Here is a 14,418-nt window from a genome sequence, read left to right on the forward strand (position 1 = left end):
CAACAATATTAATTAGCATTAGTAATAGTCCCAGTGTTTGAATCCTGTACCATTTGTTCTGATACTTTGGTACCATTGACAGACTGGAGAAGGGCAGTCCCAAACAGCCAGAGTAGTTTGGGTTGGAAGTCCCCTTGAGTTCTCTGCTCCAAGCCCTAACTCAAATTGTGACTTCAGAGCAGTCAGATGTATATACCTATATATCTGTGTATTTATGTATACCTAAGATAATATTTTATATTGGCCAATTCCCCTCAATCTTATAAATGTGCACTCTGTTTGGAATACTGATTTGGTCTGGTTCTGTCTCCAAGCACTGAGGTTACTTCTGGCTATGCCAGGAAGTTAAAAGAGCCTCCAGCTAGGAGATTTGTTGTAGATCCTTTTGTTTGTAGATCTTATTGTTTGTAGATATTGCTTTACATCTCCTTCTCCTTACTAAGTTAATTAAATTGAGCCTCTTTCCTCTCTGGCAGTAAATCATGTCAGCTGGGAGGTTCTGGGAAGTTCCAGAGCCATCTCTGGTAGCTCTGAACAGCTCTGTGAGTGTCCCACAGCCTGTGTGGAGCCTGTGGCAGTGCCGGAGCAATGCCACATGCAGCAGCAGCCACCAGCCCTGTGCAGATCTGCCTCCCTGGGGCTCTGGCTGTCTGGGGAGGAGGCTGCTCTCGCTTCAGCCAGAAGCTGGTGCTGGGTTAACCATTAACTCCCAGCCCCTGGCCTGGTAAGACAGGCTTTTGTTTTCAGAGCACTGTGAGTCTGCTCGCTGTGGCCTTTCCTGTGCTGGTCCGGTGACATTTCTCCCGTGGTTCTGCTGGGGTCTGAACAGCCTTTCCTGCCTGCAGGCAGCTGCAGTGACCTCCACGGTGTGTGGGCAGCGAGAGGGAAGGTGGCCCAGGAGCAGGACGTGGCCATGGTGTAAGGGAGGGGACAGGCCTGTGGCCAAGGCTGGGTGCACTGCTGCGCTCAGGACACCAAGGTTCCTCTCCTGGTACTGTTTGCAGTGCTCCTTCAGGGGCTGGAAGAGCCTGAGCCCAGCCACGTGGGATGGTGATTCCCCCACAAATCCCCCAGTGGTCCTTCAGGAGCTGGGTCCCACAGGGTGCCCAGTGTGCACCAGGAGGGTCCCGTGGTGGGTGCAGCCTGGGCCCCCTGCCTGCCTGGAAATGGATCACCTCCTGCCCAAGGGTGTGCGTCAGAGTGCTGCTGCCTCCCTTACTGGCACTGCCTCCTCCCCACATCCTGGTCATGACTTCTTGAGGCTGTGTAATAGGAAACTCCTGCGAGTTTCCTCTGCAGAGAGGTCCACAAAAATTCTGGATGACAAGTCTGTTCCAAGACACACTGCCTGAGCAAGGGTGCAGATCAAAGAGCTGCCAGTCATCCTACCTCCACTCAGGTTTGCAGCAGTCCTCACATGCTGTGGGCCGTGCCTCAGGCCCAGGACAGGACAGTGCTAATGCTGAGTGCCAGAGGGGGACTCCAGAACCTCCCAGGGGCCCCTTCCTGCTCCTCCCTCAAAGCACAGAAGCGTTGTTTAAAAACACCCTGCCAGCTCTGAGCTGAGCTGGGAAGAGTTCACATTGAGTGTGTAGCGTGCTGATGTGTTCTAATTGCTGCTCATGCTCAGCAGCAGCAAGGAGAGGCATAAGCAACTGCTCATCTCCTGGGTGGGTGAGTGGGTGGCAGCCGAGGGCAACAACAGCTTTGGAAATGGGAGGGAGAAACTTGAAACTCCGCTGGTAGAGTGTCCTTGGGATGTGACTACAGCCCAGGTGAAGATTTCTGCTGAGCAGCCTGAGATGCTGGAGAAATATTGGCAGTGTCAAATGGCAGCAGGTCCCAGTCCCCTCCATCTGCCAGCTAGCATGGGGGGCTTGCCCCATCCTCAGTGGTTACCATATGGCTGGGATTTGCCTTTTTCTGATTCTGTCTATGGTTTCTGAACCTTCATCACTAAGGTGTCTTCAGGAGACAGGTGCAGTGCTGGAAAGAGAGGTGTCTGCTGCATGGGTGTGTCTGTGTACAGGGACATGAGTCCTGCAGAAGTGTGACCCTCTACAGCCTGGGACCTCACCTGTGAGCAGCTGCACTGGCTGTGGAGCCCTGGGTGAGGCTCCTCTGGTGGTGCACAAACCACCTGGGCAGGGCAGCAGAGGAGGACACTTCTTGCCCTTAGCTATGGGGAACAGGCTGGTTTTGGAAACCCTGCATAACCAAAGTAAATGGACTGTGGCTCTTCTCTTCAATTTCATTTCACTTAATTTAGTACTCAGAAATGTGTTTAATTAAAAAATTATTTATATAAACATTGACAGCCTAACTTAAACTGTGACTATATTTGTATTCTCAGCTCTTATATTGATTTTGAGCATTTTTTCTTTCAGGGTGAGATTGCCTCCACTCAAAGGAACAATAACATACTGGAAATACACAAGGTGTATACCATTCAGCCAGACTAAGAAAAGCTTTGTTCTAAAAGGAATAAAATAATCATGGCAGAATGTACAGGTTACAAGGAAACCTCAAATCGGCACCTACGATTCAAATTGCAGAGCCTGAGTCGCCGCCTTGATGAACTGGAGGAAGCAACTAAAAATCTGCAGAAAGCAGAGGATGAACTGCTTGACCTCCAGGACAAAGTTATCCAGGCAGAAGGCAGCAACTCCAGCATGCTGGCTGACATTGAAGCCCTGAGGAAAAGAGTGCTGAAAATTGAAGGCAAGGATGAAGAAATTAGGAAGGCTGAAGAGCTTTGCAGATTAATGAAAGAAAAGCTTGAAGAGGAGGAGAGCCTCACTCGAGATCTGAAGTCAGAAATTGAACTCCTTCAGAGGAGAATGGCAGAGCTGGAGAAGCTGGAGGAGGCCTTCAGCAGGAGCAAGAATGACTGTACACAGCTGTGTCTTAGCCTCAATGAAGAAAAGAACTTGACCAAAAAGATATCCACAGAATTAGAAATACTTAGAGTGAAAGTGAAAGACCTGGAATCATCTGAAGACAGGCTGGATAAAACTGAGCAGACCTTAACAGCTGAGCTAGAAAAGCTGAAATCCTTAGCCCTGAGCTTTATCACAGAAAGAAAACATTTTAACGAAAGAGAAAAGCAAAATGAAAAAATAATCCAGGAGCTAACACAGAAACTAGAACAAAACAATAAACTAAATAGGGCAGATCAAACTAGAAATGCATCCAACTTGCTAGAAAGGTCATCCAACAATCTCCTGGACAGAAATGATATGAGAATTGAAGATGACTTGACTTCTGCACTGCCTTCTAAAGAGACCAGGAGGAAGGGAAGTGTGGATTACCTGAAACACGTAGAAAATGAAACCAGGAATAAATCAGAAAACCAAAAGAATAAAAACCAGGAAGACAACAAAGTGAAAGATCTCACCCAAGAAATTGAGAAACTTAAAATTCAGATCAAACATTTTGAATCTTTAGAAGAAGAACTTAAAAAAGTGAGAGCCAAAAATAATGATCTGCAAGACAGTTACTTGAGTGAGCAGAATAAAAACAAACTCTTAACAGGTCAGCTAGAAGAAATAAAAATGCAAATAAAGAAACAGAAAGATCTGGAGAATGGAGAAGTTGAAAATGAAGATACAAGCTTTTCTAGCAGGGGAAAGCATGACCGACCTAAATACAGGGGTGTCATGACTGATTTGGCAGCTGCTAAGCACAAGCCAAGGGAGCTCTCCCCGCAGCAGCGCCGGGAGAGAGCACGGAACAGAGACTTCTGTCTCAGCAATGACAGCTACAGCCACGGTGGGAAACGGGTGCCCAGTCCAAGCTTAATGAGCAGAAAAGCAGGGAAAGCTTCTGGTGCATCTGCCCTTTCAGACACTGCTGTCACAGATACAAGAAGACTGGAAGAGAAATCTTTAGTTTCCACTATTTCTTCTGGTCAGAAGGAAGGCTGCATCATGCAGAATGAGGGGAAGAGATCCAAAGAGCAGCCATCTGTGCTCAGCCGGTATCCTCCTGCTGCACAGGAGCAGAAGTCTTGGAAAGCACCTTCCAAGCCTGTTGGTGATACAGGCCTGAGATCCAAGGTGGAAAAGCCATCTCAGGTGCTCCGTGGGAACTGCCAAAATGGTGCTGACACACGGGATGAAAGGTCAAGCAAAGGAGAATCAACGGGTTCTGTGTCTGAGAAGCTGAAGACAAGTCAGGGTGATGTCAGTGAGTGCTTGGGGGATACACAGCTCACAAGGGGCAGCCACAGCTCTTCCAATGGCACAGCCTCAGCATACAGGTACCACGTGTCCTCCAGCGTGTCAGTCTCAGACTCTGCTGGCTCTAAAGTGGAAGCAGTGAGCACTTTTGCATCACACAGACAGCCCTCAGAGGGGAGGGCTAAAAGGGCATTAATCTCCCAGGAAAAAGAAGCTGCAGACACATCACTGGAAAGTGTGAAGCTTTCGACGCTGACAAAGCGTTCCCACCACTCCAGGAGTCAGGAAGACATTCTGCAGATTCTCACAGGTCTTGATAAAGAAGGCACCGAGCAGTCTTCAAGTTCAGCAACAGATCATGTAAATATGGGTTTAAAAACTGACTCCAAAACCATCCAGAGTAACCAGGAAAAATTTAATTCAGATGAAGAATCAGGAAGAGGCAAAAAACCAACCACTCAGTCAGATTTTGAGACAAGAAAGAAAGTCAGTTCCAAGCAGTTCTCCAATTCTAGGGGAGTTTTTAGAGCATCACTTTTTGAAAATGACAAAAAATCTGTGAATGATGAAGACTCTACCAAGTGCATAAAACCATCTGATGCCAGCACTGGAGAACTGAAATCCAGAAGATCCTTCAGCCCTAGAGAAGCTCTGAGATCAAAAGCCATCATTAAACCTGCAATTGTTGAGAAGGATATGAAGGCAATCATGGGAGGGACTGTTTCAGAGGCAGAGTCAGAAAAACAGAAGTCTACTTTTAAAACGGTAACAAATAAAATGACAAGCAGCATCACAATCTTTCCTTCTGAGCCAACAGCTGCAAGGACCACTGCAGATACAGCAGCAAAGGAAAGGCATGTTACCACCAGCAACATCAGAGTTGCTTCAAATGAGCCTTCACCATCAATAACAAACAATGCCCCTTCACCCTTTGAGGTGTCAGTTAATAGAAGTGCTCTGAAGTCACCTGAGACAGACAGAGGTGGAGAGGCAGTGCTGAGAAGTAAAGCTGAAACAGTGGTCTCGAGAAGCAGCATTATGCTGAAGACTTCTGAACTGACAGAGAGGAACAGTGAGACACCTTTGGAGACAATCAGCTGGAAGAGCCATGGCTCGTCAGATGCAGGTTCATCCGAAACAAAGCACGTCACTGTCAGAAGTTCCTGGAGAACAAGACAAGGCCTACATTCCCTGGAGGACTCTCAAACCAAAGTGGAGAAAAGTGCAACTTTCAGTGCCACAAACTTGTGTAGATCCTCAGTGGACCTTTTAGAAGGGGAAGGGAGTAGTTCAAAAACAGACTTCCTGGAGCAGGCTTCCTCCAGGACAAGTGCCACAGCTAATTCTTGGGGTGCCCCTGAGCTGGGGTCCCGAAGGACCAAAAGTAACTTAAGTGCATCTGAGCTGCTGACACGCAGGAGCTATGCAAGTGACCCTGCAGCAGCTGCTGCTTGGCAGCGCACCACGCCACCTGTAAGTGTCCTGTCTTCAACACTCTTCAGCTGATGAGGTTTTCCAAGTTGCCTGTTAGTTGTAGGCTGCATGATTTGAAATTTTACAGCTTATGTCCTAAGTGCTGCCTCTCCCAGCTCCTGCTGTCTTCCTTCAGTGAGTTCACAATTCACAGCGCCCACAACTTTCTCATGTGTGAATTACCAGATTTAGCCTTCTTGAAATGAGATCCATCTGCTTGGGTCTTGTAATGCCATATGAATAACTATATAGTAGCATCAGAGAAGATGTAGTCACAGCTTAAGTAGGACGTGGTATGCTTTTCAGAGTCACTTTAGGTGGCGTTTTAAATTTGGAGTAGCAATGAAAAAATGATGGAAATGAGCAGATTTGAGTGGGGTTGTGCCTGAGGTACAGTTGTAGCTCTGATGGCAGGTGTAGAGATAGATAGAGCTCCTTTTGGTAAGAGCTTCATGGTTTCCTCATGTGAAACCAGACTCTGGTCTGGAAATGCTTCCTGGGCATCCCCTAAACAGGTGGATGGTGGTTGGGAACACAAGGCTGCTCCCTCCTTGCTCTGTGCCAATATTCCACCTGAAAAGCAGCAAGAGCCACAAGGACAGCTGTGCTCTTTCCCTGTTTGACTCGAAGCAGTGGCACATGCAGACAGCTGCTCTGGTGGGATGTGCTTGCCACTGGAGCTGCAGGTTCTGGCAGATTTCACTTGAACTCACAGCAGCACGTGCCCTTCTGGCCATTAAACCCACACTGGTTCATGCTGCAGCTCCTGCCTCTGCTATTCATTTAGCACTACTCTGAGCAGCTCTGCTATTGCCAATCTGCAGGAGGAAGCAAAATGGATAATCTGACAGGGCTGGTGGCAGAGGGGATGGGTTCATAACTGAATTACTTTGGCATTGACAAAGATGAACTGGTGGAGATAGGCAAGGAGTTTTACATTTTCAAATCTCTTCCACTTCACTGGCTATAAGAAGCACAGAAGAATTTTCACTTAGCTTTGCAGAGAGTCTATTGCCTGGTGTTAGAAAGTACAGGGTGGCCTTCCAGCTACATTTGGAAACTGAGAATACATTGTCTCCCTGGCCAGGGTGGGTCACAGGCAATCTGCTCTGTTTATTCATGATTCCGAGCAGAGCTGGTATGATTGAAGTTGTTCTTCTGCAGAACAGCAGTTTGTGTGCTTGGGAAATGAGAGATCCATTCCTGGGGTGTCCTTTATCCCAGGAGTTCCAATTCACTCTGCCCACAGCCTTGACTCTCACAACTGAAGCAATCTCTGCTTACAGCTGAGTTCATGTGGGGTTGGTTGCAGAGCCCTAGGCAGTGGGATCTCAAGGATTTCTTTTCAGTTTTCCTCCTGGCAGCCCACCCAGGGCTGAGTGTAGCTCTGCAGTGCATTCTGCAGGTGCTGTCCAGGTTGCTGTCAGATAAATTTGCCAGCTGTGCAGTGTACCTTCACAGCAGCTGAGGTGTACCTGACAGAGCAACCTGATCTCTGCCTGGCCAACCCAAGAATATCCAGGATTAGCTGGATTCCAGCCTTGCCTGTGTCAGGAGAGCAACCACATGGTTGGTTCACACAGAACTGAGCTTGGGATCTCTCTCTGTGTCAGACTTTGCAATAAAATCACCCATGTCACCTCATAGCCACAAACCTGAGTTCTTGGTCATGGATTGTGTGTTTTTAGCTTGTAAATTATGAGTATGAAGTTAATCTGAAAGACTGCAGATACTCAATTGTACTAGATATAGCAAATTGTATGCAACTTAAATTGTTGCATGTGCCCTTGGAAAAAAGCCCTTTGAGGGGTATCTTCAGGCCTGTAATATGCCTCATATCACAGCAGCTTGATTCTGCTGGGATTTGTGTTTCAGTTAAAGATGTGGCTATTTTCCCTGGCAGAAGGCTGGGCACAGAGCTGTCCTATGATCACTGTCACCTCCTTCCAGCTCCACTAGCCACAGTCTGACATTGCCCTGAGAATCTTATGTGGGAAATGTGGGATCTGTGCTGTTTTTGCCAAAATCTGTCTTTCTTTCTTTCATTGCAACCTTCCCTTTGTGTATTGCTGATTTGGGAAAATGTCTCTAATGAAGCTTCAGGGGGTGTTGACTCTTTGGAACGCTGCTTTGGGAGCCCCAGGGAGCAGGAGCTGCTGATGGATGAGTGGGTGTTGCAGCCTGGGGACCAGCTCCCTCTGCTGCTGGCAGCCAGCCTTCTCCAGCTCCCTAAAGACCTGAGGCAGTGCAGGACCTCGAGCAGTCATAGAGTTGGGGTTCATGTTTCACAGAGTGGAGTCTGTATTCCTCTGGTGTGATGTTTGATGAAAATTAGTGCAAATGTGCTGGAGGCAGGGGGCAGATGGGCAGCAGCAATGTCAGATGAATGCACGGTTTTCTTATGCACTGACATTAATCACTGGAGCTGGGCTGTCTGCTGCATAAATTGGCAAATTCTAAAGGTAGCCTTGTCTTCAAGGGAAGCCATCAGCACTTCCTCAGATGCTAGAAGTACATCTGCTGGAAAGGTCTCCCAGGCAGTGGCCAGGGATGTGCTGCCTCTCGCCCTTTCTCTCCCCTGCTTTGGGGACTGATGTACAGGGCATCTCTGGTGGCTTGACCCTGGCTGGATGCCACGCTCTCACCAGAGCCCCTCTCTGTCACTCCCTTCCAAAACTGGACAGGGGAGAGAAAATAGAATGAATCTTTCCTTTTGGACCTCAGTAATTTCATCAAAGGGATCTGTCCTGTTTTGTGACCATGCACCCATAACTTGGGTTAAAATTACTGGATGGTTCTTGAGAAAAGATCTTTATGAAATAGCACATAAATGAGGCCATGGCAGAGCTGGCCTGGTGGTTTAAGTCCCTCCTTGCTAAAAGGACTCAGGCTCACACCTTACACTGCAAAGCTGGCACTAGGACCCCAGTGCTGTTCCAGATCCTTCACAGTCCCTGGATCCCAACCCTTTTTATTTTCCTTTGCACAGGATGAAAGCAAGGATTTTGTGTCCAGTTCCAGGAGGAAGCAGTATGGCTCTTCTGAGTACCTCCTCCAGGCTGACGCTCTGGGCAAAAGGACAGCCACCAAGGTGGAACTGCAGGACCCTGAATCCACCTCCCCTGCACCACCAGGGCTCCAAGGAGAGGAGCAGGTATGTGAGGGAAGGAGTTACAAGGCAAGAACACAATATCTGAACTGACCTCCCAGTAACCTAATGTAGAGAAGTTGTCCAGAAAGTCTCCACTCTTGTAGGAGAAATCAAGTCTGAAGTTAGCACTTGCCAGGGATGGAGTGGCTGCTGTGTTTTCTCTTATAAACTTGTTTCAGCAAGCTGTATGGCTAAGAATATTCTCAGATAACTAAGTGGCACTGCATCTAGTCATCCTCTGGTACCTGGATCAATCAGGGATGGAAAAAAACATTCGAAGAGACAAAAGCAGAGTGCCTGCTTCAGCTGGCAGCTTTACTACTGGAGTGTTTGCTGCTATACCCCTGCTGCTGTGCCAGCTAAGGACTGTGGTCCTGGTGGGATTTGGGATGGTTGCCAAGGGCAGTAGCAATCTTGTCTGCAAGGAGAAATGCTCTGGGGCAGCAGTGGGCTGTGGGCAGGCTGTGACCTTGTGGGTTTCTCTTCCAGGGCGCTGCCCGGGCTTGCCGGACATCTCGGAGATGAGCTGCATTCCCTTCTTCTCAGTGGCCATGGTGAAGCAAGAGGCAGGATAGTACCAAGCTCACAGGCATCACACCTGTTTGTAACCTCTCCAGAGGCTTCAACTAGCCTGAAACCAGTTTTGTTATGCGATTTGAAAGGTACAGGAGCTTTACCAGTGAATTCTTTTTCTTCATTGCTGAAGAGGCAGCTGCAGAGACTTTGCTCAGGGGACTCCCACTTCTCATCTCTGTACCTGCAATCTTAATCTTCCCTGTAGGATGATAGGTCTGTCTCCATATGGAAACTCTGACTACCTAGCCTCTCTGAACAATGGTACTCCTTGCACAAGAGAGAACTTTTGTTCACTTGAGTTCACACAAGATCCCAGCAGTGTCCCTGTGGTTACATCCACCAGCCCATGAAGCTGTCCACCACAATTGAAGGCTTTCAGTTCATATGGAGTTTGCATTCTCCTAATACACCCTTGCTGGCTGGGGTGGTGGTCACCTCAGTACCTGTGTTTCCAGCACCCTTAGTCTCTAGGCAAGAGGAGACTGTTCCCCACTGGTTACTTTACAAATTGAGAGGGAAGGAGAGCAGAAAATGTTGGAGTTGGTTCCCTATCACTGTCACTCTCTGCAACAAGCTTTGCATGATCTATTCATCACCAGTTGAGATCCTGCACCAAGAAGTCATCCACTGAGCCAGACCACACAGCAGTGACACCTCCTCCTGCCTGGGACCAGGGTGCCGTTCATCTGGAGCTTTGTGTTACACTCTGCAGGCAACAACTCTGGGGCTTGTGCAAGGCAGTTGAGCCCTATGAGAAAAAGAAACAAGTGCTTTTCCTCACAGACAAGCAGAATGTCATTGTTCCTTCCCAAAACAGGGTGGAGACAGCTGGATTGGACCCTAAGGTGACCTATGGTAGCTTTGGTCTGTGCCTCAAGCCCTGTCTGCCATGCCTGGGACCCAGGTATGGTCAGAGACTGCTCAAACACAGAGCTGTGTGTCATCCCCATCAGTGCCTGCAGGCCACTTGCTGTCAGTTGGTGTCACTGTGGGGCAGACACGTCCCCACAGCTCCAGGAGGTGCTCAGGTCATCAGCAGCATCTGTCCTGAGCAAGGTGATTGCACCTGGCTCTCACAGCAGGGCTGGACAATCCTTCCTTCCCATCCCATCCCATCCCCAGCTGCTGGGCTGGCCCCCCCAGTGCTGCCTGTCCCTCCCTGCAGCAGGACAAGGAGAATGCTCCAGACAGAAAAGGTCCTTGATCTGTTTCAGAGGTGCTGTGGGAAGAGCTGCACCCCACACTTGTGCCCACATCCCACCTCTGCAGGAGCAGGTACCAGAGCCATCTGATTGCCTGTACTGCAGCTCCTCCCTGGCCTGGGAAGTACACACCTCAGTTCTGAGAAGAAAATCAATCAGAAAAAAAAAAAAAAAAGAAAGAAACCAATAGAGCTAGTTGCAAAATATCTATGAAAACATTTCTATAAAAGGGATGTGCTCTAGTGACATGATTATTTTTTTATAAAGATTGTTTGGAGGAAGGGAAAAATTATTTTTGAAAAAAAAAAGTTTCTTTTTGGAATTTTAAAGATGTTTTCCCAAGTGTATATTTTTAACCCTTCATTTTATTCTTTTACATGTCATGACGTGTGTCAACTTGCATAACAAGACAAAAAAGATGCTTTTAAATTAGTACTGAGTGGCAGCTCTAATTTTAAATTATATTAAAATAAATTGTATCAACTGCTCTCTCTTACCATTGACATAGTAGTGCTATTAGAATGAGATAATGAGAAAAAAACATTAAACTCCAAACTAAAAATGAAAGAAAGTGAAATTCTGAAGCTAAATTCAGACTTCTTACTGCCTCCCCCTGCCCTGTGTTTATCAGGAAGGATTGGCAATCCTTATGGATTGTGCAGTCTGAAGCCAGTGGATGTAAGAGTCCTGTGCAATGGCTGTGTCCTTCCTGAGCACCCTGCTCTGCTCAGCACTCCCTGTGTGCCAGGTTCAGAACCAGAACCAGGGCATTGCCTGGGCAGCAGCAGCTTCCCTTGCCCCGAGCCTGCCCAGCTCTGCCCTGCTCTGCTGCTGGCCCTGCCCCTTCTTCTCATGTGCCCCTCCAGACTAACCCTGCTGCCTCGGCTGCCCACAGGCCTCACGCTGTACCTGCCTGCTCACCCTGGGAGCAGCTGGGAGGCATCTTGGCATGTCCCTGCCTCTTCAGATGTCACAGGGATTCCACCTGCACATTCCTGAACCTGCTGGAGCAGCTCTCCAGCTGTCACCTGCAGCAGTCACAGTGGCTGTGGGAGAGCCACTGCTGGCACTGCTGTTCTGCCTCCAGGATCCTGCGTGGTGTGGGGCTCCCCTGCCCTTGCTCGCTGCTGCCCAGGACGTGCAGCCTGAACAAACTGCGGGACAGCACGGACGCCCCGAGGAGGACGGGGATCACCGGGCAGTGCCTGAACGCCTTCCCTCACAGCCCAGCCCCATCCTGCTGCAGGACACGGCTCCACACACCACAGGATGTCCCTACACATCCACCAGCTTTCTCCTTCTCTCCTTGTTGGTGTGGATGTGGCTTAGCACGGTGCTCCCAAGGAGCCTTCCAAGGGAAGTGGTTTCAGCTGTGGTGAGGAAATCTCTGCCTCCCTGTGAGTCAGCGTGTGCGGTGAATGCAGGTTCCTGTGCCTACCCACGGAACACTGGCTTACCTTCAACCCCAGCTCACCCGGAGAACTCAGCCCCGTGGCTGAAGTGCAAGGGAAGAACCACCAGCAGCAACAGCTGTTGAGTTTTCTCCTGTCAGTCAGCCAGGACCAGGCTTAGCCTGAGCAATGGGAGGGCTTGACCCTGCTGCTCAGCTGGCTTAGCCCCAGCGATTGCCCCAGCAACACAGCGCTGCTGGCACTGTCTTCAGGTGCTTCTCACAGATGATGTCTCTCCTTTCTCCAGCTGCCTCAGTTATTTGTTCAATATTTTACAGCGGATACCTTGAACTCCTGCTCTAGACTCGGTTTCACTGCTTGTAAATACTGGACACAGATGTCACTTGGTAACTGCACACTGGTTGTTTTTACCACAGCTGAGATTATATCTGAGAAAACCCTACCTAGTATGGAAAGGGGCCATGCCCTCTAGTCAATGAGTGCAATAGGAGCTGATTGTATTATTAATCTTATAGCAATGACTTCAGGAAACACAATGTGTTTACTCGAATTGCACACTTTTTTTGAACAGCTGTAAAATAGAGTATATGTGTAAATATTGCCACCACTGAAGAAGTATTTGTAATTTTAGCATATAAATATAACCGGCTTTTCAGTAGGCTTGATGATGCACAAGGCCATGCATCGAGCCCTCGGGTAATTCCAAAGTTGTAAATGTATTTGCTGTACAGAGGAAGTGTGTCAGTGCTTGCTGCTCCCAAGGAACCTCAGTTGCTGGTCCCTTTTGGAGAGCCAGTGCTTTCCCCAGAAGGGCTGGCTCCAGTCTGAGGGCCCAGCAGCTCACTGCTTCATGTCTGGAACACCTCTGCAGCCCGCAGAGCTGCCTGTCCAGCCCCTCCGAGGGTCTGGGTGACAGCCTGGCCACTGGAGCTGTGCAGTGCACCCCTGGGGACAGGCCCCCAGCAAGGGAAAAGGGCAGGAAGCACAGGGCAGAGCCACGTGCCTTGGTGCTTCAAGAGACACTTGACACAAGCAATTTCCCAGCTACAGATTGAAGCAATAGTCACATTGGTGTCATCTCTAACGCAGTAGACCTCATCTCTGCCACCCTTGCACACGGCTGAAGCAATCAGGGCACTGCTCAGGCCAGCCCCCAGGCTGAGCTGTGAACAGAACACAAAGCCATTGTTAGCAGATGCCTCCCATGGTCAGCACCCAGGGCCCAAAGGATCCTCCTGGGCTGCCCCACGTGCAGTGCCGGCTCCTGCTTTGGGGAAGCAGCACTCCAGGCTGCATGGAATGTATTTTTAAGAGAATAAATCTATTTTTTTGTATTTGTGAACATATATTTGGGTGGGGCAGCTTAGTTAGAAGACAAATAATGCAAGAAGTCTTTTCATAATCACAGGTTCATCCAAGTTAAGCAGATTTTCCAGGGTTGCAGTATTGCCTTTTCCCCTAAAATAAACTTTGTGTCCAATAGAGCAATGAGCAGTGTTCCACCCTTAGAACTTGCCCTGTCTCAGCATGCTGAGAAGAGGAAAGCCAGCACTTTCCTCCCCAGGCTGCCCATGCAGTGGATACAGATGGTGCTCACCTCCCTCCAGCGACACAGTGCTCTTAGTCTGCATGCCAAATGTAAACACACACTTATCTGCATGTCTCTCCTGACTCAAACACTGTCAGTGCTACAGTATATAACCAATAAACACTCTTCTCTTTTTACCTGGTGTGATGTGGTGTTTACAGCTGAGCCCTGTTTACAGCAGTGCCCATTGCTTGGGGGTGCACTGAGGCAGCAGAGTGTGTGTGTGTGTGTTGTGTGTCTGTCTGTCTCTGTGTCTGTCTGTGTGTGCACACTGCAGGGTGGCTCAGTGCTGGAGCTGAGCATCTTGCACTTCTTTTTGTGCCTTGGTTGAGGAAGATCTCACATGCCCGTTCCAGGATGCATTTGAGGCAGGGATGGTGCATGCACAGCTTAGCAAGTTGTGCACAGCCATTCTCCACTGAGGCTCCCTGAGCTGGACAAGGATTGCTGAGAATGGCCTGTGCCACCTGAGGGGTTCTAGGAGCAGGGGATGTTTGCCACGAGCCTGGTGTCACAGGGACCAGGTGGACAAAGAGCATCACCAGATCTGCTGCAGGTTAAGGCAGAGGGTCACAGCCAGACTGTTGCTGTGCCAGAACTCAGCCCTGTGCCAGCTTTCCAGGCAGAAAGATTCAACCAAAGGCATTATAGCAATGTCCCTACACCAGACAGCAGCCCCAAAGCAGGAATTTCCAGGCTGGGCATGTCCTGTGATTCCTCTCATCCCAGCTAGCATTGCCTGTTCACCTGGTCCCTGTTAAGGTTACAGGACAAGCACTGGCATTCCAGGTACGTGCCCTGGGATGATTGTTTCAGTCTCCTTTGGGATGTTTAA

The 14,418-nt window shown here is 48.9% G+C and overlaps 1 protein-coding gene across 1 annotated transcript in view; it reads left to right on the top strand.

The window, feature by feature from the left end:
* Positions 1–13,720, top strand: part of LUZP1 (leucine zipper protein 1) — a 32,273-nt gene extending 18,553 nt beyond the window's left edge. Inside the window, exons 2-4 of the mRNA XM_041479242.1 lie at positions 2,388–5,654; positions 8,644–8,808; positions 9,295–13,720. Coding sequence (XP_041335176.1) covers positions 2,496–5,654; positions 8,644–8,808; positions 9,295–9,330 — 3,360 coding nt within the window. The 5' untranslated portion in view covers positions 2,388–2,495 and the 3' untranslated portion in view covers positions 9,331–13,720. The remainder of the gene's footprint in view (positions 1–2,387; positions 5,655–8,643; positions 8,809–9,294) is intronic.
* The last annotated feature ends 698 nt before the right edge of the window (positions 13,721–14,418 follow it).

Source organism: Pyrgilauda ruficollis, unplaced genomic scaffold, assembly GCF_017590135.1.
Source record: "Pyrgilauda ruficollis isolate IOZ18807 unplaced genomic scaffold, ASM1759013v1 scaffold48, whole genome shotgun sequence".
NCBI lineage: Eukaryota > Metazoa > Chordata > Aves > Passeriformes > Passeridae > Pyrgilauda > Pyrgilauda ruficollis.